Source organism: Diabrotica undecimpunctata, chromosome 2, assembly GCF_040954645.1.
Source record: "Diabrotica undecimpunctata isolate CICGRU chromosome 2, icDiaUnde3, whole genome shotgun sequence".
NCBI classification, from domain to species: Eukaryota; Metazoa; Arthropoda; class Insecta; order Coleoptera; family Chrysomelidae; genus Diabrotica; species Diabrotica undecimpunctata.
Window position 1 is genome coordinate 160,976,428 of NC_092804.1, and position 27,792 is coordinate 161,004,219.

General features: G+C 34.4%; 1 protein-coding gene across 6 annotated transcripts in view; it reads left to right on the forward strand.

Annotated features, from left to right (window-relative positions):
- LOC140435145 (unconventional myosin-IXb-like) overlaps window positions 1–27,792 on the forward strand; it is a 143,018-nt gene that overhangs the window by 86,301 nt on the left and 28,925 nt on the right. For 4 of the 6 annotated variants that reach the window (XM_072523882.1, XM_072523880.1, XM_072523881.1 and 1 more), the window contains exons 7-11: window positions 4,156–4,401; window positions 13,008–13,240; window positions 14,918–15,159; window positions 16,569–16,729; window positions 21,324–21,528. In XM_072523882.1, coding sequence (XP_072379983.1) covers window positions 4,156–4,401; window positions 13,008–13,240; window positions 14,918–15,159; window positions 16,569–16,729; window positions 21,324–21,528 — 1,087 coding nt within the window. The remainder of the gene's footprint in view (window positions 1–4,155; window positions 4,402–13,007; window positions 13,241–14,917; window positions 15,160–16,568; window positions 16,730–21,323; window positions 21,529–27,792) is intronic. The other 2 variants (XM_072523884.1, XM_072523885.1) reach the window with 2 other exon arrangements.

The following is a 27,792-nucleotide window of genomic DNA, read 5'->3' on the forward strand; positions in this document are numbered from 1 at the left end:
ACACAATATTGAACTGCACTGCATAATGACTCAGCGGAAAATGTATTTAGATCGAAAAAATATTCCTTTTATAGAGAAAATGGACTTCCTCTAACGAGACATCTTTCGGCGTTCTCTTTGAGGGATTATATTCTATATGTGCAAACAAAAACCACCGCCAACTGTAGTCAAAACATCGGGAATCGTATTATACAACACAAGCGGTAATTTTTGTTAAAAGTATCCTATCTAACGGTTGTTTTATACAGAGGATTCACAATACAATCCTAAACAGGGGAAGAAAAGCCGAATATTTAGGTACATTTTCGGTAGAACCTCTAAGGAAGTATAAAATAATATTACAGTAAGCGGTAACTTTTTAAATATATTTAACGGTTGTTTTATTGTGAAGTATTAGCGTTAGCATTTTATTATGTAGCATATTAAATTAATTTCGTGAGAAAATCTTACAAATTGAAAAGGAAATCGTTAAGTTTTCGATCGCATATCGACAAATCTGCCGTTGCCGAACACGCTTTGGAAGCAGAGAAGATCGGATACTGTTTGAAGAAACGCAGATGCTGGATAAAACATCACAGTACTACCCACGGTTATATCGGGAAGCGGTGGAAATATATAAGCATCCAAATAATTTTAATCGGATAGAAGAAGGACTAAGAATTAACAAAACATGGATACCGATATTAAAATCCACAAATACCCTCTCCGCAAATCACGAAAAAAGAAAAGCTACAAACGACGACACGCCCTCTCACGCCGAAACCAGTGGAGGGGAGGCGAGTAGAAAATATAAATATGACCTCCGCAACACAACGCGGCTTCAGTTTCAGCTTACAAGCGAAGCAGTAACATCTCCAGAAGATGCCAGCAAAATAAGGATATAATAGAGAATGGAAAGTACCCAGATGATACCTATTATTCTCTTTACTACTGGAGTTCTTCCGAAGAACCTCCTAAAGAAAATAAAACAGCTGGATCTTAGTAAACATAACAGTAAAGTCAGTATAAGATCTTGCAGAAAGCGTAAGCAAATTCTTGGAAGATACTTCGGCGTATCAAGTCACCTAGGGCCCGATAACATGGAAAGAAATCCTTCTTCTTGTAGTGTCTATCCGTTTCGGATGTTGGCAACCATCATGGCCCTGAAAAGATTTGTGGTTATTGTGTTGAACCATGTACGTAGATTTTTCAGCCAGGAAATTCTTCACCTTCCTGGTCCTCGTTTTCCTTCTACTTTTCCTTGAAGAATTAATTGCAGCAGAAAGAGACCCACGAGAGTTCAATTAATTTGATACCTTAGGTGTCTAAGATTAGCGATTTTCTCCCTTAGAAGGAATGAAAAGCGTATAGCTTAAATCTGGGGTAGAGGAAAAATAGTAAAGGAAGTAGAAAAATTGTGAATATAGTATACAAAGGATGCAAAAGATTAAACATCATTTTTACTTATAAACAATGTAAGATCGATATTTGATTTTAAATACTAATGGTCAAGACCAGTAAATTATATGAAAAAGTGACACAATTTTACTGAAAAAGCATGGAGCATTTAAAGCATTTAAGATGAGAGTTTGTAATATATTTTTGTTAATTTGTAGCTTAATGATTGCAAAAATAGCTTCAAAAACGCACAAAAAACTTGTATTTCCCGTGAGAAAGGCTTCTTTTTTTGCTAATTTCTCTGTTCGGTCCACATGACCTGCGGAGTTTTAAAAACAAAAGTAAACAATCTTCCTTACATTATTACAAAATAAAAATATATTTCAATGAGTATATCAGTTCATTGTACTCCACACCACAAATCAATACATTATAAAAGCATTAGTGAAATAATTAGATAATTGCGTAATAACACTACTATGTAACATCACTTATGTTAGTATAATTGACTAAAAGTGATATATTGACTTTTGAAATAGTTTAGAGGATTGTTCTTATGAATAATTACAATCCTGTCTTATTTTCTGAAAACTTTTCGCATGTTTATAATATTTTTTCACAGTTCGATGTTTTTAATTCCTCTTTGAATAAATTCAATTATGTATTATTATGTGTATTTTGCAGTGATGCATGTTTATGTTAACGTATAATTGACTGAGCATTTATATTATGTACTTCTTGATCATCTACATAAATCTTTTTCGTCACACCGATTTTATTAAGATTCTAGCTACTTATGAATTGGATCAAAAAATATTTGTAACAAAAGCATGTAGGTATCAAACAATTATAGGTTCATTTAACCTATTTTGCTTGTTGAGAATTGTCTATGTTTATGCAATTTATAGAGATGTTTTGTCTATTAATTCCGCGTATAAGTTACAATGACAGTTACAATTGACATTAGTTGATACTCAGTGCGAGCTTCATACTTTGGCAGATAAATTTTTAAACAGGTAGGTATAAAATCCAAAGGTTAGTTGCAGCTTTTGATTGCAAATGTGTGCTCTGTGAAGCTCATTCATTGATCCCTACCGGAAACTACATAATTCATCCTGCTCTCCTTTTTTTCCGTTGTATAAAAAATCTATTAGGCGTTTGTTCGCCCAAAGATGATCTTTTTGTAACAAAGGTCGTTATAATGCAAAATTACTAAGTAGTAGAAGCAACGACAACTTTTGCGACAGTCAGAATATCTGCCCACCAGACAAGTCTTCCCCTTGAAGAGATGTTAATTCTCGCATATCGATCCCAAGAGCCTTGCACTCTCCAAGGAATGAAAATCAGATTTCCGTTTCTCCAGACAGTTAGGATACGGTACTGAATCTGCTGATACTCTCTCTAAGCATATTTCACGTTATACTTCGGTATGTTTTGCCGCTGCCCAGGATCCCATTGTGGCCCAATACTCCATAGAGCTTGACTGTTTTGCTATTCGCATTTTAGCACCAAAGCGGATCGGACTGCGTCATTGCCAGTGTTGGTCTGTCCAAATGGATAGACAACTGTATGACCATCATCACGTTCTGTCTCTGACAGACAAGGTGACTTTGAAATCTACAACTTGTAGGTTCATAACAGCTTTGAATTACAAACAAACGGTTAATCAACTGGTAAAGTACAACAAAGTAATATTGTTATGGGTGCCAAGACATAACAAGTAACTAGGTTGCTGGTAGTCTTGCAAAAGAGCGAAACATTCGCTCTATAGTTGACACCTGTGATGCTTCATTCCCAAACACAGAAATTATTTCAGCGGGACGTTGCTGTTGGGACAATCCTTTCCGAAAATTGTAAAAAATTATTGCTTGAAAATGTTCTTGGCTAAGATCCATTTTTCGACCGATTTGTCAATTTCAAAAAGTCAATGTATCGAGACGACTTGTTGTATCGCAATGAAACTCTCGATTTATGTCAACAAAAGATTGAGATTACATTTGTGTTGGAAGGTTTTCTTGGTGGCACCCAATAAGCGGCTACATGCAAAACTAAAAAGACAAGCCTCGTATGTAGGAAATACACAAATGATTTTTCAAGTTGCAATGCAAAAGTCTACGAATCCAAAAGTTCTCTTTGTAATCTGCTAAAGCAAAATCTATGTATCCAAGCCTGCTTGGGAAACAAGGGAAGTTTTCGAAAACCTTCAATCAACAGACATATTTGTCCTTTTAGCACGTTCAGTCTCCTCAACGGGGGATTAACCTTTTTATAGTCAACCCCTGGATATGAGAGAAAATAATTACTATTTTTTACAGCAAACGTTGAGGTGATTGGTATTTCTTGAATTGGCATTTGGACAATTTTCAAATGACTTGTGGTTAACATACGGCTTTGGTTTTATTGAAATGCGAATGCACAAGGAATAATCAAATAAAAATGTATGATTTTTTTCCGTAATTTAATTCCTTATTTGATGACTGACATTGTTAAAGGCTTTTTAAAATACTTTAATATTAATTGTAACTGTTTAACATTCGTGAATATCTCTTTTAGACCATAATAACAATGTCTGAAACGAGCATTAACTTTAAATCTTTCTAGTAGTATTCTTAGATAGTAAAAATTCAGTACTATTGTAAAAACATAAATTTGTTACAACGTATTTCTTGGTTCATATTCCACACATTTTTAAGTAGCATCTTCCGATTTTCGGACATTTTATGTAATAGTATTAGTTTTAACATTAAATATTGCTTACATATTTTTCTCATACATCAGTAAACAACGAAACACCATCTCATTTAATCGACTGGGTAGAAACTTAGACAACGAATCGTCAAACAACCGACTGTCTTGGCCGCAGTTGTACCAACGAAATAGACACAGCCCTAGCAGCAACAAAAACAATGACGACGATAGAAGAAGAAAGGATTCGTTGACAGGCAGTCCCAGCTCTTCTGTGGGACTAGAAAGGTTGGGTCCCGACGAGGCTAGAGCTATACAGCGGGCGAATCAGATTGTTATGTATGTGACGTTTTGCTATGACACGGGGGTGAATGGTATTCGGGGTAAATGAATATGCAACAGTTTAGGTTTTCTTAATATATAAATTAATAATTTTTTTAAAGTAATCTTGCGATTTGGTGATTGTTTTTTTTTTAATATACAGTTCAGATGTTCTCAAATGTCTATGCATAGTTATTGTTTTATAGGACTTTTAGGGTAATGGCTTCATTTTTCGCAAATATTAGTTATTTTATTCTTAGATCTAATATCCTAATAATCTTAGATACTCTGACGGCACTTATCTTCTGGAATAGTCTCCAGGGCCTTCAAAAGGTATTGGATTGCATAAATACAACAGGAAGCGACATAGGTCTAACAATAAATGCTTCTAAGACACAGTTTATGATATTTAGTCGCTAACCTGTAAAATGCTTCCCTACAGATAAATCAACAAAACGTTGAGAGAATTACTCACTGTAAATATCTGGGATGCTACATCAAAGATCAAAGAATGTAACAATCTCCGCCGCATTGCCTTTGATAATGTCTGACCACGGTCTATAAACATCGAACATAATGTATGTACTTCTTCAATCATCTTCTGTTCGTCATTTTAGATGAATGTAGAAATTCGAATGCCAAAAGATCAAGAGAACGATACGCTTGGTGGATCCCTTTGTAAGGTAGTCCCTGGTAAAGAAACTTTTGGTTATCATATCAAGACACCTATAGTCTAGAAATGTATGGAGGCTCTACGCAGTAGCAGAAAAACGAATCGAGGCATTCGAAATGGATACATACACGAATACTCAATGTCTCCTGGACAAAATTAAGATGTGGTAAAATGTAAATAAGTTCTTCTGACAAACAAGATGTTGCAATACTTTAGAGTTAGATTACAAGATACTAACGCTATGAGATTCTTGATTCTATAATCGAAGTGAAAACCCTTTGGTCGAACGTAAATTTCATTGTCTAAAGATCTATGCAGATATCTTGCAAAGACCTTAACAAAAATTTTCAGAGATACTATTTCCCATGCAATGATAACAACGGGCGGCAATGTCCGTAGGAAGAGGCGTCACAAGAATTATTTTCTTCATAGTGGAAACGAGCAGCAAGTATGTACATCTTCAAAAGAAACTTCTATAAAGGTGTAGGTTTATTTAATTATTGAATTACCGTAATAATGACATTACACAAAATTACTCATTACAATTAAGTAGGGTATAGACATATATTGAAAGATATAAAAAAATACTGAAACCTGTTACTGTAAAGACGAACTTGAAGACAGATCACAAACTTAGTATCTAAATATCCAAACTTTATTGACTGCTAACGGTAACAATTATAGAGGCACCACTCTACTCAATATAGCATATAAATTAATGTAGAACCTATTGTACAAATAATTCTCCCCTACACTGAACGAACAGTGGGTGGATATCAGTGCAACTTCCGACTCAATAAATCAACAACGGACCAAATCTTTACAGAGGCAGATTCTTGAAAAATCCCTAGAGTTCGGCGTCGACACACACCACGTATTCGTTGATTTCAAAGCTGCGTAGGACTCAGTTAATAGATGTGAACTTCTCCTGGCTATGGTGGAATTCAAAATACCTCCTCATCTTATTCAACTAACCTAAACTTACATTCACAGCAGAAGCGAGCATGGTCAGAATCCAGAACGATTTTTCAGGACCCTATAGCAAAAATCGATCAAGACAGGGCGGTGCCCTATCGTGTCTCTTATTTAGCCTTGCTCGAAAAAAATAATTCGGAAGTCTCAGATTAATACAAATGGCACTATCTCTACAAATATGTATAAGTTGTCTGATACGCAGATAGCATCGACATCATAGATCAACAGAGTCTCTGACCGAAGCATTCCGCTACTTAGTGCGTCTGCACTTAGAATGGAAGTAAATATAAATGCCCAAAAGACCAAACATATGTGTTGTACTAGATCAAACAACCAGACACCTAGGAGAATAAGAATTCACGATTTTTAGAACTATTTAAAAGCTGGAAACTGAACTGTCAAATACAATGTATTTTTAAATAATATTGTGGTTGATTTCCATTAAGTATAGTAGTTACTATAAAAATGCAATAAGAAAATAGTTTTAAAATCGTTTTTAGTATAGTTTATTATTTTATTATCAATATTTATCTCCGTTTAAAACATGTCAGCTGAATTTATATATTATTTTTTTGATTTTAAACTGTTGTCTATTTTTTACCCTTGCAAAGAACAAGACAGTACTTTAATCATTATAAAAATGGTTGCCTTTATGATATTGCTAAACATACGAAGTAGTGTCTTGATTGAGTGGTGGTGAAGGATTCAAAGTGGTGATATGGCTGGCGTAAAGGTGGAACGAGTCGCAAATTTTCACTGTAATACACATCTCATACTTTTATTCACATTGTTAATTTCGTTTTATGTTCGCTTGTTAGTTAAGCCATCTGTTTCTACATCAAACTGCATGATGTTTAATTAAAATATCGTTACATTTATTTTAAATACCTTTGCTCACACTATAAATTTACGCGCTGGGTTTGTTTGAAATAGATGGTTTGATAGCTTGGTATATGGCCTATAAATGTGTGAATTTGTATATATATATATATATATATATATATATATATATATATATATATATATATATATATATAAAGCTTTTATAGCATAATTTTCATTTATCATTTATAATTCAATTGTTCAGTATAAAAAGGTTCTAAGGTTTCAACATTTTTAATCTGCATGATTTATTCCTGCATGTAAGTTTTTAAATTTGAACTTGGCAGTTTTGTGGACAATTATTGACATTTTATCGAAATTATTGACGTTTGATTGATACAAACACGAAATTACCGTTCATAGCATATCATTTTTTGCATTCTATGTATATTTTCCATTTTGCTTCAAATCATTAACACTCTAGCTAAGATTGGAGAGAACTGAAAGAGGTCTATATTTGGGCTTTCGAGTAGAGAAAAAGGGCTCAAAAAAATATTAGTTTAAGGCTCTAAAACGATAGAGATTATTAAAAATATATATCCGTCTTGCGTAATTCGTTTTCACATTTTTTTTTTTTTCACCTTTTTTTTAATTTTCCTCGTGTTCTGTTTATTTCGCACGGTCGCCAGTTTGATATTTCTTGAGTCTTTGAATCTAAACTCTGACGGGAGTTCTACACTAAGTAGGACTCTGCGTAGGGCATTCTGGATGGATAAGTTATCAATTCCGACACGACGGGTCTATAGCAATGGTTGATAAGGAAGAATGTCCTATGGATACGAGATCGTAGGAGAGGTGTGAATAAGATACAACCAAATAAAATTAACAGTAGATTTGTTGATTGAACGTGACACAGACACATACACAAACATAAAACACATGCATACGTACACCACGCTCAATCGGCAAATCACCAGACAGTCGCTCCTCAACAGGCGTATCCTACGGTGGGTTTTGTGCTATAGTGGCGTTACACCAATCCCGAGTATGGTGTGAACTCAGCGGAAAATGTGTTGCCTAAGCGATGTCTGAGAGAGCTGTCGAACTCTGAGGATTATGGGGGCTCATACTGTGCTATGATTGAACTCTCAGCCTTGTACGATATGGGCGCACTTCCTTACCTGACAGCATTTTGTCCCAACTTTTGGTAACAAAATGGACTCGGAAACAAAAAGAAATAGTGCAGAAAAGAACTCAAAGAAGTGACTTTCTCAGCCTGCAAATAAAAATATAAAAGGAACAAACGGGGAGGCAACCCCTATCGCGGACTCTGCGACTCTGTCAAATAGGTGTTAGTTACTCCAATGAGCGTTCTACAATCGAACCTTCAGCATGTTAAGGCATGGCAAATTGCGAATTAAAAGCTACGAATAAGTCTTCTAGCCTTGATGGGTATGAATCTAAAAAGTATGTAAATCTAGAAGAATATTTTACAATTATGGTAAACATAAGCTAGCCTGAAATACGTAGGCGGTTCGATAAGTACTTAGCCTTACCGCCCGATGGCGCTACAATCTTAAGAGAAATTTACTATCGTATAATACATTCTCGTAGACGGCTTATGTCAACATTTTAGTCAGATCGGACTCGTAGTTTTGTTTCAAAAAGGGAAATCGCGCAACGAAATGACCCTTCTGCTTCGATGAGAACCCTCAAAAATTGGTTAAACGAGTTTCAACGTGGTCGCACGTCGGTTTTTGATGAGCCACGCCCAGGTGCCCTGAAATCGGCTACCACGGAGGCAAACCACCGACTGAAGGTACGCGAGATAGCTGAGTATGTTTTAACCTGCGTGAAATTTTGGGCGTGAGAAAACTGTCGGCGCGATGATTACCGCGTTTGTTCACACCGGACAACAAGCTTAACCGTGAGACCACTTCAGAGCAGTGTTTGAGGCTATTTAAGCGTAATCCGAAGTAGTTTCTTCGTTGTTTCGTAACCATTGACAAAACATGAATCCACTGCTACACACCAGGGACCAAGAAACAGTCAAAACAGTGGCGGCACCCGGCGAACGTGCTCCGAAGGCCACCATTTTCTGGGATTCACAAAGGGTGATCTACTTTGACCAGCTAGAGAATGTCAAAAAGGTCACAGGACTCTACTACGGCGAATTATTGGGCCGACTCGATGCCGAATTGCATAAAACGACCCTATTTAGCGAAGAAGAGGTGCTCTTTCACCATGATAACAGACCTGCTCATACCTTCGCCGTCGGCATGGTGAAATTGGTCGAATTGAGCTACGACCTGTTGCTCCATTCACCATATTCTCTAGATTTGGCCCCGTGTTACTTCTTTTTGTTGCCACACTTAAAAAAGGCACCCGCCGGGCAGAAATTTAAGTCGAAACAGGAGCTCATCGCCGTCACGTCTCGAGAAAACGTATTTTTCAGACGGGTTAACGAACTTGGAGCATCGCTGTGAATATTTTTCTGACAGTACGATTATTGAAAGTTTTATCCTCATATTCTCTAACATATTCAAGACACCCTCATTTCTCTAATCGGTTCTCAGAAACCCATTTGTGTTACTTTTACAGTTGAGTTGAGTTTTAAATCTATTTTCTTTATTCTGTTTATTGATTTCTTTATCTTAAAGAACGACTTCGGCGATTATTTAGTAAAGATTTTTTGCTTTTAATATCGTTGTTGGTTCAAATGAAAGCCCTCAATTAGCTGATCAAGTTAGGCGCATGCTCCAATTTTGCTAGTTATCGATTCCTGAAATAATCGAAAAAAACCCATACACACATAATACAAACTCATCCTTGCAATACCAGCCCGTTCCCCCAGTCCGACATAGAAAACTGACACAAAACAGTCCCTGCATCCTATAATTTGCCAGGTTTATCGACCACGTGACCTAAATGACCAGTGAGAAGGACACGTGGTCGATAAATCCGGCCCATTAGACAGACACTTGCTTGGCGCCAGTTTTCTCTGTCAGTCTATCCTGTATATGTGTATGAAGAAACCGCTTAGATCACTAACTTAAAAATAATATAATGCGTGTACATTTGCAATCATTTACTATTTACTTGCCAATTCCGTAATAATACTACGGGTTCAAATCTCATCGAAGTGAAAACAAAATGCAAGTGGACATAAACACCGAAGCAAATTTAATAATGTAAAAAAATGTGTATCATTCATATGTTAATACATATATGTCAGTAGTTTGTCAACAATCAGTTCTATTATCCATTAAATATGTATCAAATTATAATATGTAACTAGTTTTCATCCTTATCTAAAAAAACTGAAAATTAAATAATAAATTTATCAAAATTTGCATGATGCTTTACGTTTCAACAAGCTTAAAATTTTTTTAGAAAAATGCTATGATTGCAAGTTGTTTAGATTTTTATTTCATTTTAATATTAAATGTTACTTACGGCTCCTGAGTAAGTTTTATAATTTTTAAACAAGGGAAAACAGCAGTTGACCAATTTAGAAGTAATATAATTATAAAAACACATTTTATTTGAAAAGAAATACCATTTGGAAAACAAATAAACCAATAGAAGTATATTAGTTCAAATGAAATAATACCAATGGAAGCAAAGACCTTACAAAACATTTCAAAAAAACCGTCTTTTGTGACCCTTGTTATTTAGGAGTATGCCTTTCTGCATATATCTATCATTAGGGGCGTTGTCTATCATTAAGGACCTACAGTTGAGCACCAATTTCCAGCGACAAATGCGTGTACTGAACAAATTCTTACACCATGGTTTACCAATTGAGGCATGCATTAACTTATGGTATACCATGGACGAAATAGAACAATCAATACGATTATCAAAGATCAGAAAAGCGACGGGGTCAAATGAAATACCGAGTGAAATAATGAAATTCTTTGAAAGTTAAGGTAAAAGATCTTTACTTCATGTTTTTAACAAAAAAAAAATATGAGACTGGCTATATACCAACGGATTGGTTGCTGTCGACTTTTGTGATGATACCCAAGAACAAATGCGAAAAGATGTAGTGACTACCGAACCATCAAATGATGAGCCGTGTTTTAAAAATATTTTTTCGAATTTTGTAAAGAATGTACAAAAAATAAAACAACTTACTGCTACACAATTTGGGTTCCACAAAAATCTTTGGAACCAGGGAACCAGGAAAGCACTTTTAGTATTCAAGTTATGGCATAGAGATGTCAGCCATCCGGTTTTTATGTATTTTATCGACTTTTAGAAAGTGTTTTATCGAGTAAAACGCACTGAAATGGTAGTTATCTTCAGCAGGAGGTATTGATGATAAAGACCTACGTATCATTAAAATCTTGTGTGCACACGTCAGGATTGGCTGGGATAATTCTAAAGAGGTGCAAATACGAAGAGGAGTAAGAAAGGGCTGCATTTTGTCCCCACTAATCAAGAAAACCTACAAAAAGAAAAACAATTTTTTCTTGACGAACAAACAAGAGAACGAACTATTCTTTATAACCTAGAAAATGTATAACCGGGTTATTGAAAATTCACTTATCAAAATTGTTTAAAACTGGAGTATCGCTGTAGCTTTCTGGTTCGAGCATCCAAAATGGATTTGCAGCTTTAAATAGAAATTCGCGAATAAATCTACTGTGCCAATGGATGAGTAGTCCGGTCAGAGAAAAAGTATTGATTTCTGGAGATTTCTGGAAAACCGTACATACATATACTGTACTGAACACATTAAACATACATAGAGATTTGTCAAAAAATTAATTAAAGAATTCGGCATATGGATATGTCGACGATGGATCTCAGGGTAATAAACATAAAAACGAACAAAATCTATAATAGCCGCTTATGAAATTAGAGAAGTACATTAAAGAGGATTAAAAGTTATTATGAGTGTATCTATAAGAAACGGACATGTTACTTTAGTGTTGATACGCCCCCTCCAATAAATTACCACTCGCACCGGTTACAATCAAGTGGATATCGCACCAATACAATTCTTGATTATATAGTCCTTAATTGATTGTACACACAAATACAAATACTAAAATTCTGAGCACATGTTTTCTGCTAATTTTGTTTGTCGTCGTGTACTACCCCTTTCTCCTCCTTGTCCACAACAAAGTAAGAGTAGGAATATGGAGACGTGAAACAAAATATAAGCTTAACACAAATAAATGTTATTGACGTAAAGTCAGTTTAAGGATAAAGTACAAGGTTATTTCCTTTACTACACCATCTTTGCCAGAAAAAAATTAAGCAACGTGGTCTATTAAACAAAAATAAACAGTTAAACAAAATGTCATACAGTGATGACTAACGAGTTAACTAAGGTACAAATATTACACAAGACGATACATGTCATACATCGTAATAAAACACATATTATCCTATTATCAATGGTACGACAACAAAGTCGTCATATTCTTATATTTTTCTTGGATGGATAACGAGAAGCTTGAGAATTAAGGATGCCAAAGCAAATATTAGATTGCTTGATCATTTTACTGTAAAACAAAACAATACATACAAGAAGCGTATTTAAATAAATGTTTATAGCTTCTAAGAAAGATGAAGAATACAATATTTTATCTGTTATATATGTTGCGTCTCTAACACTTCAAACTGATTGTTTATTTTTAACGGAAACCAAAGTGAACATGAATCTGATAATTTTTTTAGTAGAATCAACAAAAGTTTCTGGCTAGAACTCTTATAGACACATCGTTAGTAACATTAACAGTTCTTAGCCTATGGGTCTTTCTGCTAACCAACATAATCTAATACAAATTTCACGATTGCCACAAGACATATAATAAGGAAAGACAGGCAAAGCAAAAGTGGTTTCCAAGACGAAAATTTCAAACATTCAAGAAACAAAAAGACGCAAATATTTTATGAACATATTAAACATTTACTGTAAAATATAGAACTAGATGCAATTTTAGGTATATTTACATAAAGCAACAGAAATGTGTTAAAAGCATAACATGAATATCAATATAAACTCATAAAATAAAAATAATATAATAAAAATCTAAACACAATTTTGTCAAGCATTTCTATAATATGTTTATACTCAATGTACATTTGTACTATTCGCATTTATCCTTTTCCTTCTAGTAATATTCTTTTCTCACAGGAAGAACAAATCGTTCCGGCCGCGCGAACGCAGCAAGAAGGGACTGAAGAACCTTCAAACGGTCAAAACGTTAGTGGGTAGGACCGGCATCACTGCTCAACCTCAAGGCCAGTTAGGGAAGGCGAGGAAACAACCGATGACGGTTACAGCTCAATTTCAACAAAGCCTGCATTCGCTCATGGATACGCTCAATCAGGCGAATCCCTTTTTTATTAGGTGTATCAAATCAAATGGTAAGGAATTGTACATTTTAACAGATGACAACGTTTTATATGATACTTTTGGTCATTTAAAATATATTTAGTAGTAATCTGAATGTGGTAAGTGTTAATATAGACCATTGAAACTCTTTGATTAAGAGTTGTCTTTCCATTCTCTACAATTTTTGATTTTTGTTTGCTACTTTGAACTAATTTTCTGTCATTAAAAAATGTTTAAACGAAAACTTAGTAATAGTACATCTTAGGACATAAAGAGCAATACTATACTATAAAAGCATATACATTCCCACGTATAATTCGGACTGGACTTGTGGTGACCCAGTCTTCGGCACTTTTGGATGTTCAGCCGAGCCTCCTATTGTCTACTAGGATTCGATCCTACTGAGGCATATAAAAGACTTGTAGCCTCACAGTAAGCCACAAACTTCTTTAAGTGTATCTCTTTCACTTAGCTTGACTGTATGAACGCCGAACCAAAGTCTTGTCACCTCTGAGAGACCAGTACTGCATCCAGAGACAGAGGGTTTCCTTCTCGTCGCTACATAACAGGTTATCTACCAATCCATGTAGATATAGGTGCTCTGTAAGTATTTCTGTACATCTTACCCACCTGAAGGTGGGTTAGGCTTTGGATATTTGAGATATGGAAAGTTTTTCAACGAACTAACTTAGTAACAGTCCATCTTAGGACCTAAAGATCTCGCCTTTTGTGAGTTATGTTTATTAAGTGCACAATGAAAAGATGGTTACTACTGCCTATGGTTATGGTAGATTCTAGGTAGAGCTCATTTCTGACCACTTCAGACATTTAAACTTCTTAGAGGGTATAATATATTCCCACGTATAATCCTGACTGGACCTGAGGTGAACCGGTCTTCGGTACTTTTGGATATTCAGCCAAGCCTCTTATTATCCACTAGGATTCTTGTCGTACTGAGGCATCTAAAAGACTTATAGCCTCACAGTAAGCCACAAACTTCCTTAAGTGTATCTCCTCACTTGGCTTGGCTGTATGAACGCCGAACCAAAGTCTTGTCACCTCTATGAGACCAGTGCTAGTCATCCACAGAGTACATGAGAGAAGGTTTCTTTCTCGTCCTCATAAAACGAGTTATCTACAAATCCAAGTAGATATACGTAGGTGACATGTAAGTTTATAATGACCAGTCCGCATACTGACTGGCAAATAGCATCTGTTACGGTTAAATAAGAGAAATTGATTTGTAAGATTCTTGAGCGCTAAATAGAGCGCCCCATTACTATTAGTAGAATACTGGAAACGTCTCGAGAGAAGATCTTTGAGACTATCCTGAGCAGTACTGAAAGGCACTAAAATCTCAGGCTCGGATCCCAGAGACACAGTAGATGAGCCCTGTCTTGTAAGGAAATCGGTCTTCCCTTCCCCCCTACACACGAATATCTCAATACCCATGTCGAGTTCACGGTTTGTGAACGTTTTATATTCCAGAACCAGCCTGGAGATAACTCTGTGATAGTTTTTGATTCAGTCGCTATGTGATATTGTCGAGAACGCATAAATATGTCACGAACCGTTTGTCCCCTCTTCTTTTCATTACGCGGTCGATCACAGTTGGTCACAGCCTTTTCAAGCCTTCGATTTATAATAATTACTAAATATTATATTATAATATATTTGAAATTAATTTTAACAACATATTCTTATTTCAGGCAATAAAATTCCAAACACATTCGACGAACAAACAGTACAAAGACAACTACGCTACACTGGTATGCTCGAAACCGTTCGTATCCGACAAGCCGGCTTTAATGTTCGTTTAACCTATGATGAATTCATCCAGCTATATAGGATTCTCCTTCCCAAAGGTCTTTTGAGCTCTCAACATGACGTACGGGACTTCTTGGCTACTCTTAACCTCGATAGGGATAATTATCAGTTAGGAAGCACGAAGGTATGTACAAATTGAATACATTTGTGAAACCTATTCGAACATTTTCCTTAAAAATATGTTTTATACTAAATATCAAACACATTCGGTTTGAGACAACCGGTATAAATGACAAGACAATATGAAATAAACACATACTGTTTACAAATACGACATAGTCAACTGGTAGTTTATTAAAATTATAGTTTGTTTATTCAAGTTCTGCAGTAAAAATTGAGCCCGAAATCTCACGAGAAGTTAAAATTATGAGGGGAGTCAGACAAGGATGTATATTGTCGCATCTATTATTTAACGCTTACTTTGAGAAAATCATACTGGAAGCTATTGAAGCAGAAATAGTAGGAATAAAAAGTGTTTAGGGATGCTGACGACGTCGTAATGATAGCCGATCGTTAAGAAAATCTAGAAAGAATACAGTGGGTAATATGCATTGTTTCTCTACATAAAAATTAGTAAAAACAACAATAATAACGAAACCCTAATGGAAGGTAGATTGGCATATCGCATTAGTAAAAAATTCTAAGTGCCCGGGAACATTAATTAATAACAAAAAATAACGATTATATTTCTGAAATAAATATATTTGATATATTTTACCATATACAGCAAAATATGGGACAGAACAAGTGTGGGAAGACAACGAATATCTTGGCTGAAAACCTTAAGAGAATATGGTATGCTGGCAGCTGAAAATAACTCTTAATAGAAGTTGTTTCGACAGTAAGTTATAGTGTCCATTATGATGGCCAATATCCGTTCAAACATAGCGTGAAAATCCTTAGATTTGGTAGTCACGAGTATATCAAGTCGGCTGATGGATGAGTAGTACGGTGAGAGAGAAAAAATCACGGCTCGGCGATAGCTCATTCGTTTAGCCTAGCAGATGGCGTTAGGACGCTAGAAAATTTACTTTGAAAAACACAAAAATTTGAATATTTTTACCAAATATAACACTTTTTAGAAAAGCGGTAGATAAAGTTCGCGTTGCAGTGATAATAATTCAAGTTAGATGAGAGAATGTCACTTGAAAGAAGAAAATATCGTTTAGCACCCAAACCATTTTTATGTGTGGATTATTTATACTAGAACTTTTTACTTTTTTAGCTTAAATCTTTATGGAAATGCTCTCGTCAACATTCCCATTTTGCATAACTTTAGAAAAAGATGAATAATAAATAATTAAGAACAAACACATTGTTTACTAACATTTTACCTACATACGATAGATTTCAGTCACGCGAATAACAGATCAATTATATTTAAAAATTCGTTAAATATATTTTGATGAGACGGACATTTAGAGTCTTTTGTTCAATTTACCTAATCTTTTTGTTTATTTGTCGTTACTTTTTACCAAACAGTTTTCTAACCGATGGCCTTATGATATTAATGACTTTTGATTGTTTGTTTAGGTCTTTATGAGAGAGAGTGAGAAGTATAAACTGGATTGTAAACTACATCAACAAATTATGGCTAGTATAGTGACGTTACAACGATGGTTTAGAGCATGTTTGGAGAGAAGACGGTTTTTGAGGATTAAGACTGCTGTGATAACTCTTCAGTCGTACTGCAGGTTAGTAACCAAGTTGTTCACATATTTCTTTTGTATTTCCAATCGGGCTCACTTTTAATATCGACGGTAATAGTTTCATATTTTAGTGATTTGGTGTATTAGTAAGGTTTGTATATTTGTCACACCACCTACTTAAAAAATATTTATGTATTTCAAAAACTTTGTTTAAAAGTACAACTTTATTCATTACTTGATATTTACATATGTCATAAAACGAGAGAATAGTATTTACTTGATATTTATCAATATTTGGAGGTTGTGGTTTTTTATTATTTTCTGTTGATCTATATTTGGGCACAAGCTCAAGACGAGTTATTTCTGTATTAAAAATTCAACTAGTTAAGTATTTGACATTTTTGTTTTCACTTCCGTTTCCGATACTATTTTTGTTATTCCTTCGATGCTGATTCTCTCTTCGTGTCCAGAAGATCGTGATTTTTTTGTCTATTTAATTTGTTAATTTAAAACTTCTTGTCGCCGGAGTTTTTATTTATTCTCTGTGTTTCGCGCTTTTACTTTTTTCATTTTATAAAATTTGATTATAAAGCTAAGAACACATTTTTAAAACGTGCCGTGTTAACACCTGTCAGTACTGCATGTCAGAATGCAACGTTTCAGATATACCAGACTCATATCTGTGTTGTAAAACGTGTGTTATGCTGACGTTTTGATATTTTTAAACTAATGAAATAGTGCTTGTAAAATAATGGAGCATCTACAAGAAGAGATGGATTGGTTAGATGACGATAAGATTTTTCCACCAATCTCCTCCCAAGCCTCTTGTCGTTTTCATTGGTCTCGGTAGTCCTTATTTTATAAGTTGTACAAAAAATCATAGTTATATAATAAATAAGTATATACATAGTATAAATGAAGGGGTTAGAAGCAAAAGGGTACAAGTGACAAAAATAAGAAATAGAGTTATTCAATGTTAAATTTTTAGTTTTATTGTAAAATCCAGAGAGGTATTGCATTTTTCATTTGTTCAGCAACTTATATGTTGCAATCTCATAAATTGTGTTAGCATAATACACTTTTTAAAAAATGGTTTTTGTTTTTTTGTGCACTTGTATCTTTTTGCCTCCAAATAAATTTATAAAACTTGGTATTTCGTAATGTTTTATTATTGAAAGTAGCAAACTTATTTTTGCATCTTAGATAATAAACATAATAACATGAACATTAATTAATTAATCATCATAATCGGAGTAAAACAGGTCCTCAACATCGTTGTCAATATCACCTTCTATCTACCTCAGGAGTTGTCGGTATATCTAACTGGGTTGGTTTAGATGTTTTTCTTACTTTCTGGTCTTTTTTACCTTCATGAGGCAAATCAATATAAAATTGATAATGGCAAGGCAGTATATAATACAGTAATGTCCTTAAATTTTCATACTTTTCATATGAAATTTTTAATGCTTCGTTGTAGAGTTTTTTATTGAGGTTTTCCAATGTGAAGGTTGGTCTTCCCTTTGTTACTTTAAAGCAACGTTCGGTATAAATTGGAGTCCAGCTTTCATTTCTGGACATCCTAAAAGAAAACTTTAAAAAGTCATTCTTGTATAAATAAACCATACATTTTCACGCCATCTGAATATCCGTTTTTTTTCGTCTTTCTTTGGATCCTTTATGTTGTCATGAAGATATTGGAATGACAGAAAATCCGTATCACTCTTGCATGTGACAATGAAATTTTTACTTGTCTTTTTAATAATGTCAACCCAATCATCAGGTATAAATACTTGGTATTTCTTCTTCCTTTTTTCAATTTGGCCAAACGATCTATCGCATTCCATGTATGAATGTCCACTTTCATAAAATTTATGGTCTATTCTTTCCAGACTAGTACATTGAACGAGATACATGAATAGCTTAGCTAGATGTTTAACTTCTCGGGGCAGCTGCTTAATATACTAAAAATTGAATTAAAAAGTTAGCAAATTTTTAAACAAGTATAGGAGTAATAAAATTTACCTTTACCAGACAAGAGCCAACTTCTTGAAACCCTCTTGCAGCAGTTGTTTCATTCCAAGTACACATGTAAGATTTACCAGAAATTACTTCATGTATGCAAAAATTATGTGTCCACAGATGTCTGAGGTAATATACCTTATTAGTAGTGAGCAAGGGTGTGGCTAGCGTTTTTTCTAGGTCGAAGCATATTAAGCGAGTTGGGAGAGAGTGTTCTGTGCAATATTCGATGTCTTTTTTCTTGGCAACTACGACACTTTCTACAACTCTATGATGTAGCTCCAGCTCTGTTTTACTTTGTGTGGTTACTTCGTCACTGGAGCCATGTCTTATTAAATTGTTCAACCGATCGCATACATCTGAGTGGGCCTTATGAAATTTCAAATTAAACTCAGTACAAAAATATTCCTATAGTATGTTTCCTTTACTGGTAATTTATTGAATTCTGAACACCATTCAAGATAGAGGGTGTATATCTTTCTGATATTTAGATCAGTTGCTAGATATCTGGAGGCAGAATTTTGTAATCGAGAATAATGGCTCTTATATATTGGAAAGATTTGATTTTGATGTGTGATATGACGTCATCACGTCTCTCTTTACTTATTTTGTTAGATGGTGGATGTTTGCCACGTTGATCGGCTTGCAGAAATCCGTCCTTAGACAGTTTATTACACACAGTATTAAATCTTCGATTAGTTATTCCTAGCAGTTTTAAAAAGAATGTTTTGCAGACTCTAAAGCCCATCAGGAGAATATGGGTGACAAATTCTTTGTTATAGCGTGCCTCAGCTTTTACCCTCTTGGGAGGTACCTTCTGAATGCAGGAAAGGAACCAATGTAATTTGTTTATAATTCATATGTCTGAAATTCATAAAACTTTGTAAAAATACTTATTGCATCATTTTCTGATATTTTCATAAAGTCGTACCTACAATCGTGCTTTCATAACTCCATTTCCCTTTTTTTGATGGTTTTACCTTTTTTCGTTTTATATTCGGTTCCACTTATTCTTGCTTTTTTTGCCTTCATTCGTTTCCATTTGTCTTTTTTTACTTCTCTTTTTCGTGTTCTCTTGGGCGTAACTAAAAATCTGTGTGTTATTTTGTGCACCGTGAATTAAACAATATAAAAACTACCAATATGTTAGGATTAAGATTATCGTCACCTCCGTCCTCGGATAAAGAGTCTGAAGTTGGTTCATAATATTCACTGTCCTCATCAGTGGCATATGGATCCGAATCACCATCAGAATCATGTTTATCACATTTATAGACTTGTAATCCTACAACATATAAAAACATTGTAGGGGTTAATATTTGAAAATCAACAAAATTTATTTTAATGAATGATTGTAATACTTCAATATATAATAAATTGGTACTGACTTAGCACATTTGCGTTTATCACTGCTAAGATTTTCACTCATTTTAAAGTTGATAAAATTAAAATTAGACGAGAACCGGTATTAGCAATATAAAACTAAAACAAAAGAATCTAACCTAAAACATAACATTTAGCGCCAAAGAGTTTGCCGCAAACGTTTGGAGGCAAAACGGTACAAATGTACCCGTTTGCCACCAGGTTTTCAACCCCTTCAATTATAATAAATATATAAACAAACTCGCGGCGGCACATCCTGGTGAATATAACCTCATCTTGATGTTTTAAGACTCTGACGAAAATCTGACCACGTTAGATATAGAAAACACGGGTTATGATGTGTTAAAGCGTGTTATCGGTCTGTAGAGCCAACGAACTCTACCTGGTATCGATTCATTAAGTCGAGCATCCAGTTTAATGTTGAATGTAAATATGTGCCACACTTAAGCATATTTGCACTCATAATAGTTAGAACTTAAAATAGTTTTTAGTTGTGATTTTTGTTTTTTTTTTATTCACTGGAGTCAGGATGTACTTTAACATATTTCATGCTACCCATTAATACTCGCGCTATTACAATAGCTAGAAAATGCTACTGTCGTTCCAACCTGAATTCTGTTTGCCCTAAACCAAAACTGTTTCTGTTTGTCCAGTTTTCGCTCTTACGTGGGGTTTGTGTAGCATTTTCATTTCATCCCGTATATCATAAAACACCGAAAAAGATTCTTAATCATTTTGCGTCTTTAAGATTGACAATCTAAACATTTTGGAGACTGTTTATAATAAATTGCTCTGTCGTTTGATTTTGGTTCCGCCTAGATATTTACGCAGGAAATAAACAAGAATATATTCTCTTATGACGACACATCACAATAATATATGACGTAATTGTAAGTATTTAAAATAACGTAATAGATATTTCTATGACACGTTTAATGCGTGTTAACACGACGCATGTTAAAAATGTGTCCTTGGCTTTTTCTTTAATGAATCCATCAAAAATCACGACTCCGATATAATAATTATCCTTTCCTTTTTCCTTTTTAATAAACAATATCATCTAAATATCATGGATTGCTTTTACCTATGTTAGACAACTGTTCCCCTATGCATATTGCGTGTACTTACTAACATGGAGTTATTGTAGATCTTTTATCGTTTCGTTTTTAATAACTCTAAAAATTAACTAATTTTCTAGAAACACCACAAAAGTATTTATGTATGTACATCTTTTTAGAATGTTCTTGGTTCAAAAATATATTAGAAGACTTCAAGCAACGCTGAAGATACAAAAACATTGGAGAGGTTACAAATCTAGAAGTTGGTTACAAAAGTTGAAGACAACACTAGTTATATTCCAAGCTCATTGTAGAGGTTGTAAAGTTCGGAAAATGATATGTGAAATAAAGATGAAAGGAGGCATACCGCCAAGGAGAACTCAGGTAAGCTCAATTGGTCATAACTTTTATTCGATTATTCTTTTAAATACAGGGTTAAAAGGAGTAAATTGTATTAAGCGACCAGTTTGAAAACTCACGGCATATAATGCCATTACTTGGGTTTCTGCAAATGATTGATGTCTGTTCGCAGTTGAAGGTAGATTATTTTTTTCTCTCACTGCATCTTCTAACAAAATATCACCGTTGAGAGGTTTTGTCTCTTATTTTCTCATTTCCCAGTTTGTTGATGTGGTCATTCCGTTTTGCTTATGTGATTATTTCATTCTTTTTTTCTATTTTGTGTCAATTTATTTATACACTGTACGTGACATTTTCTTCTAATGTCTTCACTTCTCTTTCGATCTCAGCGTATTTCCTGTTATTCTTCTCAGTACTCTCATCTCTGCCGTTTCCAGTAGCCTTTGCGTTGTGGCTGTGTCGGGTCTTGTTTCTGAGGCATATGTCATTATTGGTCTTGACTGGCTTTGTAAATTCTTGTACGTGTTATTAAGGCATCTTTCCAGTCTATTTGCTTCTTGAACTTGATCTCTCACTTCTTTGTCCAGGTCTGCATAGCTAGACAGTGTAATTCCCAGGTATTTTATTTCCATTACTTGTTCAATACTAATGCCATCAATTTCTATTTTACATCTGGTTGGATCTTTGCTGACTACTATTGTTTTAGTTTTCTGAGATGAGATTGTCATATTAAATTCTTTTGCTCCTATGTTAAATCTGTGGACCGGTCTTTGCAGACTATCTTCATGTTGGGCTATCAATATTGCGTCGTCTGCGTAACAAAGTATTTTTGTTTCTGTGTTTCCCATTATGTATCCTCTTCCTTTGTATTCCGCTACCTATTTTTATAGGTTTCTAAGTTGTCCATCTATTCTGACTTCCATTTTGTTGGTTTGGTAGATGTTTTCCATAGTTTTTATAATATTTAGGGGAACTTCTCTATTATACAGAAGATGGATTACATCTTTGATTCTTACTCCCAAAGATCGAGATTCTGGTTTGATCACTTCAAATTACCTTACTCCTTTCTGTCCACTCTCTGTGTGCCAAAGCCCAATCAATATGTTTTGTCTCTGTTTTTTGTTCATGAACGGCTTTCTTTCTACTAATAGTGCAGTCCGATATTTGTAAGCTAGGTGATTTGACAATAGCATTAATACTATTCTACACTGTACACATTCTGATGTCAGCTGCGCTCATGGTATTAACTAACTTTCGGTTTTCTGCCTGTTCTTTTTGCCGATTTTATCGTTCTAGTGTTATTTATGATAACGTTTACAAACATTCCTGGCGACGAATCAACATCCTGGCGTTTTTGGTTTCTGGCGGCCATTTTCTTTAAATCGACTAAATCACTGATGTTCCCTCTCCGATAATTAAAAAATATCACCTTAGTAATAACTACCTGAAGTCACTAATAAAGACTGGAAATGGTACGAAACTATACTAAGCGCTTCCAATTCGACGACTAAATTACGGCACTCGTCGTTAACTGACGCGATACAGTGTTGCCATTCACAAATCTCGAATTTTCAGCATTTCGCTTGAATCCGTTTCCATATTTTATTAAATAATTACCTATATATAGGGGAAAGAAAGGGAAGTGATGTATACGATTAAAAGGAGAAAGAATATCTCGAACACATAATGAGAAAGGGCATTAATACAGATTACTGAAAATAATCCTTTAAGGCAAAGTATTTGGAAAGCGAGGAATTGGGAGAATAATATCATGGTTAAAAAACAATAGTTCTCCACAACAACAACTAATCTATTTAAAGCATCAGTTGATAAAATAATTATAGCCAGAATGATCGCCAATATTCAAAACGAATAGGCACCAAGATATCTTCTTCTTCTTCAGATGCAAATCCACTAATGGATGTTAGCGATCACATTTTCCATTAATTCTCTATTTCTTGCAATATGTATCAGAGATTGTATGTCGTTAATCCCTGTCCATTGCCTTATGTTTCGGAGCCAGGACATTTTCTTGCGTCCCATTCCTCTCTTGCCTTCAATTTTACCCTCGATTATAAGTTGGAGGAACTGGTATTTTTCATTTCGCATGATGTGACCTAGATACGCCGTTGTACTTTTATTGATGGTTTCGAAAAGTTGGCGTTCTTGGTTTATTCTTTTAAGGATATCTATATTTGTGATTTTCGCTGTCCATGGTATTTTTAGGATACGGCGATAGAGCCACATTTCGAAAGCTTCTAATCTGTTTATATCCCTCGTTTTGAGTGTCCAGCCCTCTACGCCATATAGCAGCACTGACCATACGTAGCATTTAGTAAACCTTAGTCTCAGTTGAAGATCGAACTCTGAACAAGTCAGTACCTTCTTGAATTTTACGAAAGCTTGTCGAGCTTGCTCAATACATTTTACTTCCCTGTCCGATGCCCAGTCTTCAAAAAGCCACGATCCCAGGTATTTAAATTTACTCACTCTTTCAATGGACTTAGTATTCAGTGTTATGGTGGAGTTTTCAAGTGCATCCAAGTTTCTGGAGATGATCATAAATTTGGTTTTTTTGGTATTAATCTCTAATCCCACTCGCTTACTGTATTCCCCGATTATAGTGACAAGTTGTTAAAGATCGACTATGTTGTCACAAATTAAGACACCATCATCAGCATATCGTATGTTGTTGATCAATACTCCATTCACTTTGATTTCCATCTTTGCATCCTCCAAAGACTCTTGAAATATGGCTTCCGAATAAATGTTAAATAAAAGAGGGGAAAGCACACATCCCTGTCGAACGCCCCTTCTTATATGTATGGGTTTGGATATAGAATTGTCTATTTTTAACTGTGCCGTTTGATGCCAGTACAAGTTTTCAATGCATCTTATGTCTTTTTGGTCTATATCAACTTTCTTGAGGATCTGCATTAACTTGTGGTGTTGGACACGATCAAACGCTTTTTGGTAATCTAATAAGCATAGGAACACATCCTTCTTCTGATCGTAACAATTTTGGACCAGCACCTGTGTTGCTACTATTGCTTCTCGTTTTCCTAAACCTTGCCTAAACCCGAACTGGGAGTGACTGATGTCCCATTCACATTTTTTGTATAATCTTTGATGTAGTATTTTTAAGAATATCTTTAAAGTGTGACTCATCAGGCTAATGAGTCTGTGATCCTCACACCTTTTTGCATTGACTTTCTTGGGCAGGGGAATAAAGGTAGAGCGTAACCGCTGTTGAGGATAGCAGCCAGTTTCATAAATTAAGTTAAATATTTTGTGTAGTGCTGAAATTCCCCTTTCATCCAGTAATTTGAGTATTTCTGACGGGATTTCATCTGGTCCAGGTGCCTTATTGTTTTTTGAATTTAATATTGCCTTTTCTATCTCCTCTTTGGTGATTGAAGGGCCAGTCAGCTGGTCGTCTGTATAAACTTCACTCATGGGTCTTTCATCATGGAAGAGCTCCTGGATATAATTTTCCCATATATCAATTTTCTCCTTTTCACCCAGCACTATCTGTTTATCCTGATTAACTATGGTAGTTGGTCTTCGTTTTCTGTATATTCCAGCAGTCCCCTTAAGCTTTTTATGTAAATTACGGTCGTCGTGCTGTCGTTGTAAATGTTCTAGATCGATACATTGTTGCTTACACCAAGATATAAAAATATAAATATATTAATAAACTATATAAATCACGGTCGTGAGACGAGTATTGCTGGAAAAACAATATTTTTTTGTTAAGTTTCCAAAATTTTGGCCAGCATTTTGGCTATTATGAACGCACTACTTAGTATAGAAGTGATCTTCACAAAGCGATAATTAGAAATACACTAGCCTATTCTTGGAAGAGGTATCAGTTGCATATTCGTTTTTTGAGATCCAATCCTGTGTAAACATACCAGATCGTACGCAAGTTTAGAATTAGTTTTTATGTGCTACTTTAATTATAAACATTTAATTGTAGTTATTATATTATAGTCACAATTGCAAATTTCTTTCTGTTTACATTCTCACGTCATCGAATATTTGTACTTGAACACCAAATGGTGGTAATAATTGTTTTGTATAAGGTACATTCCCACAATTATAATTAACTGGGTTCAGTTACGACGATCTTGCATTCATAAGATTGCTTTTTAGAGGTTGCATTTCATTGACATTAAACTTTGGACAATTGTAGTGAAGACCTAACATTCGGGCGTTGTTTTGAAAATAGTGTAAAAATCCATGTCACTTTGTGTAATCAAGTTTTTGTTCATAGAGGAGTTTAAGGTAAACATTTTTCTTTGATATTTATTTATATATAAATGTATTTTATTAACAAGGGGTATGTATTGTATAAATGTATCGAGAGTATCTTCATAAAAGTCATCCCTCTCGTATGTTTCCTAATTATTCTTCTTGAAGCGCCTTGTTGCCTTTTCCATGAATGTTGACTATTACCCCGGTAATTTTAACTTTATTTGTCATATTTCTGAATAATTGAACTAATGTGATTCCATGCCCCTGTCAATAAGTTATGGAGTCACGAATGTCTTCTTCTGGGTCCGCGTTTGCTATACTTCTTTCCCTAAACTATTAGCTGCAGTAAACGGTATTTGTCATGTCTCACTAGATGGCTGAAATACTTAAGCTTCCCTTTTTTGATAGTTTATATTTCTTCTTTCTCAATACTTCCGGTTTTGTGATGTATTCGATGTCTAAGAATGAATGGGTACACCCGCATTTCAAATGACTTCAACAGTTTCGTTCATTTTTCCGTTAATGTCCACGCCTCTGCCCGATACAGCACAACAGAAAGTACATAGCCTTTAAAGGAATTTTAGTATAAGATATTATACTACTATATAATTATGAATATATTTCTCGTGTTGTTAAATTTTGATTTGGCGTTTTTAATTCAACAGCGTATTTCGATTGTTTAATCCCATTTGGAGTTAACAACTGTACCAAGGCGTATGTATCAATCCTCGTGTTGAAATAATTAATTAAAATCTAATGTCTGGCAGGTTGTTTGGTTTAACTTATCAGCATCCGTTTGGTTGTGTTTAGATTTAAATTGAGTATGCTCTCTTAGCTAGATCTTTGAACCCTTACCATGAGATGCTGTATATCTTCTGTACTATTAGGAAGCACTACTGTGTCATAGAGTATGTAATATTGTTTATTATTTTTATACTTACCTGAAACACTTCCTAGATTCCAAGACCCTATCCTGATTTTTATCTGTAATGGTGTTCACCCTGAAATAGTCCTCACCTGGAAATCCGAACCGAGGCTCAGTTCGCTTCTGGAACATTTTACCTTTTTGCGGACAAGTCAGTATTATGCCCCACCCGTTTACATTTTTCTATTTAGACCATAATCCCTACTCTAAGGACAGCCCAGCCATATTGTTGCCTGTATCCCATATCCGTAAATTACATATATTTGACTGCAATCTAAATTAAAATATGATAAAGACAAATGTAATTTTACTAACTACCTATTTATATTAAACAAAATACATCAACTAAATGTCTAACCTTACTTTCAGTTCATAAATGGCTCAGATAATTAATTAAAATCTTTTATTATTTAACATTTTAACAATATTTTAATTTAGATTGAAGTCAAATCTGTGTAATTTTTTTAACCTCACTTTTAGTTTCTAATTATTATTGTTATGCATAACTTGTTTCAAATTCAACATCTTCACAAACATCCTCACTTAGTAAGTATAAAAATAAATAAAAAAAACTAATTCATCATATGTAAAAAAACGGGTGTGGCAGTCCAGTGTCCAAAATATATATTTTTATTTTCATATAAATATGTATAAAAGGAATTGAATGCAAAAAAATTTTTTGTACACATACTCTGCAGTAAAATTCATTGTTAATTTTGTTATTAATATAAAAATACAATACAATACACTGCCACATAATTCAATATTATAATACATTACAAATGAATTATTTTTATAGAGAGAAAGAGAGAGAAAATATATCTTCTATCTCTCTCTTACCTATATCTTACATATGTAATGATTTTGCCGATTCACTCAATATATACGAATACACACAAATTTCCAACGTCGAACGCGCGTATAGAAGTATAACTTCAAAAAATGTTTGTGGAAGATAAAAATAAAAAACCAACAACTCGGATTATGTTGTAAATTTTCATTTTATTTTAAAATTTAGCGTTTTTGCGTATATTACATATATTTAATAAGACTAACGTGGGGTTTTTAAACATTTCAAAAATAAAAAAGGAAATTCATATTGGGAA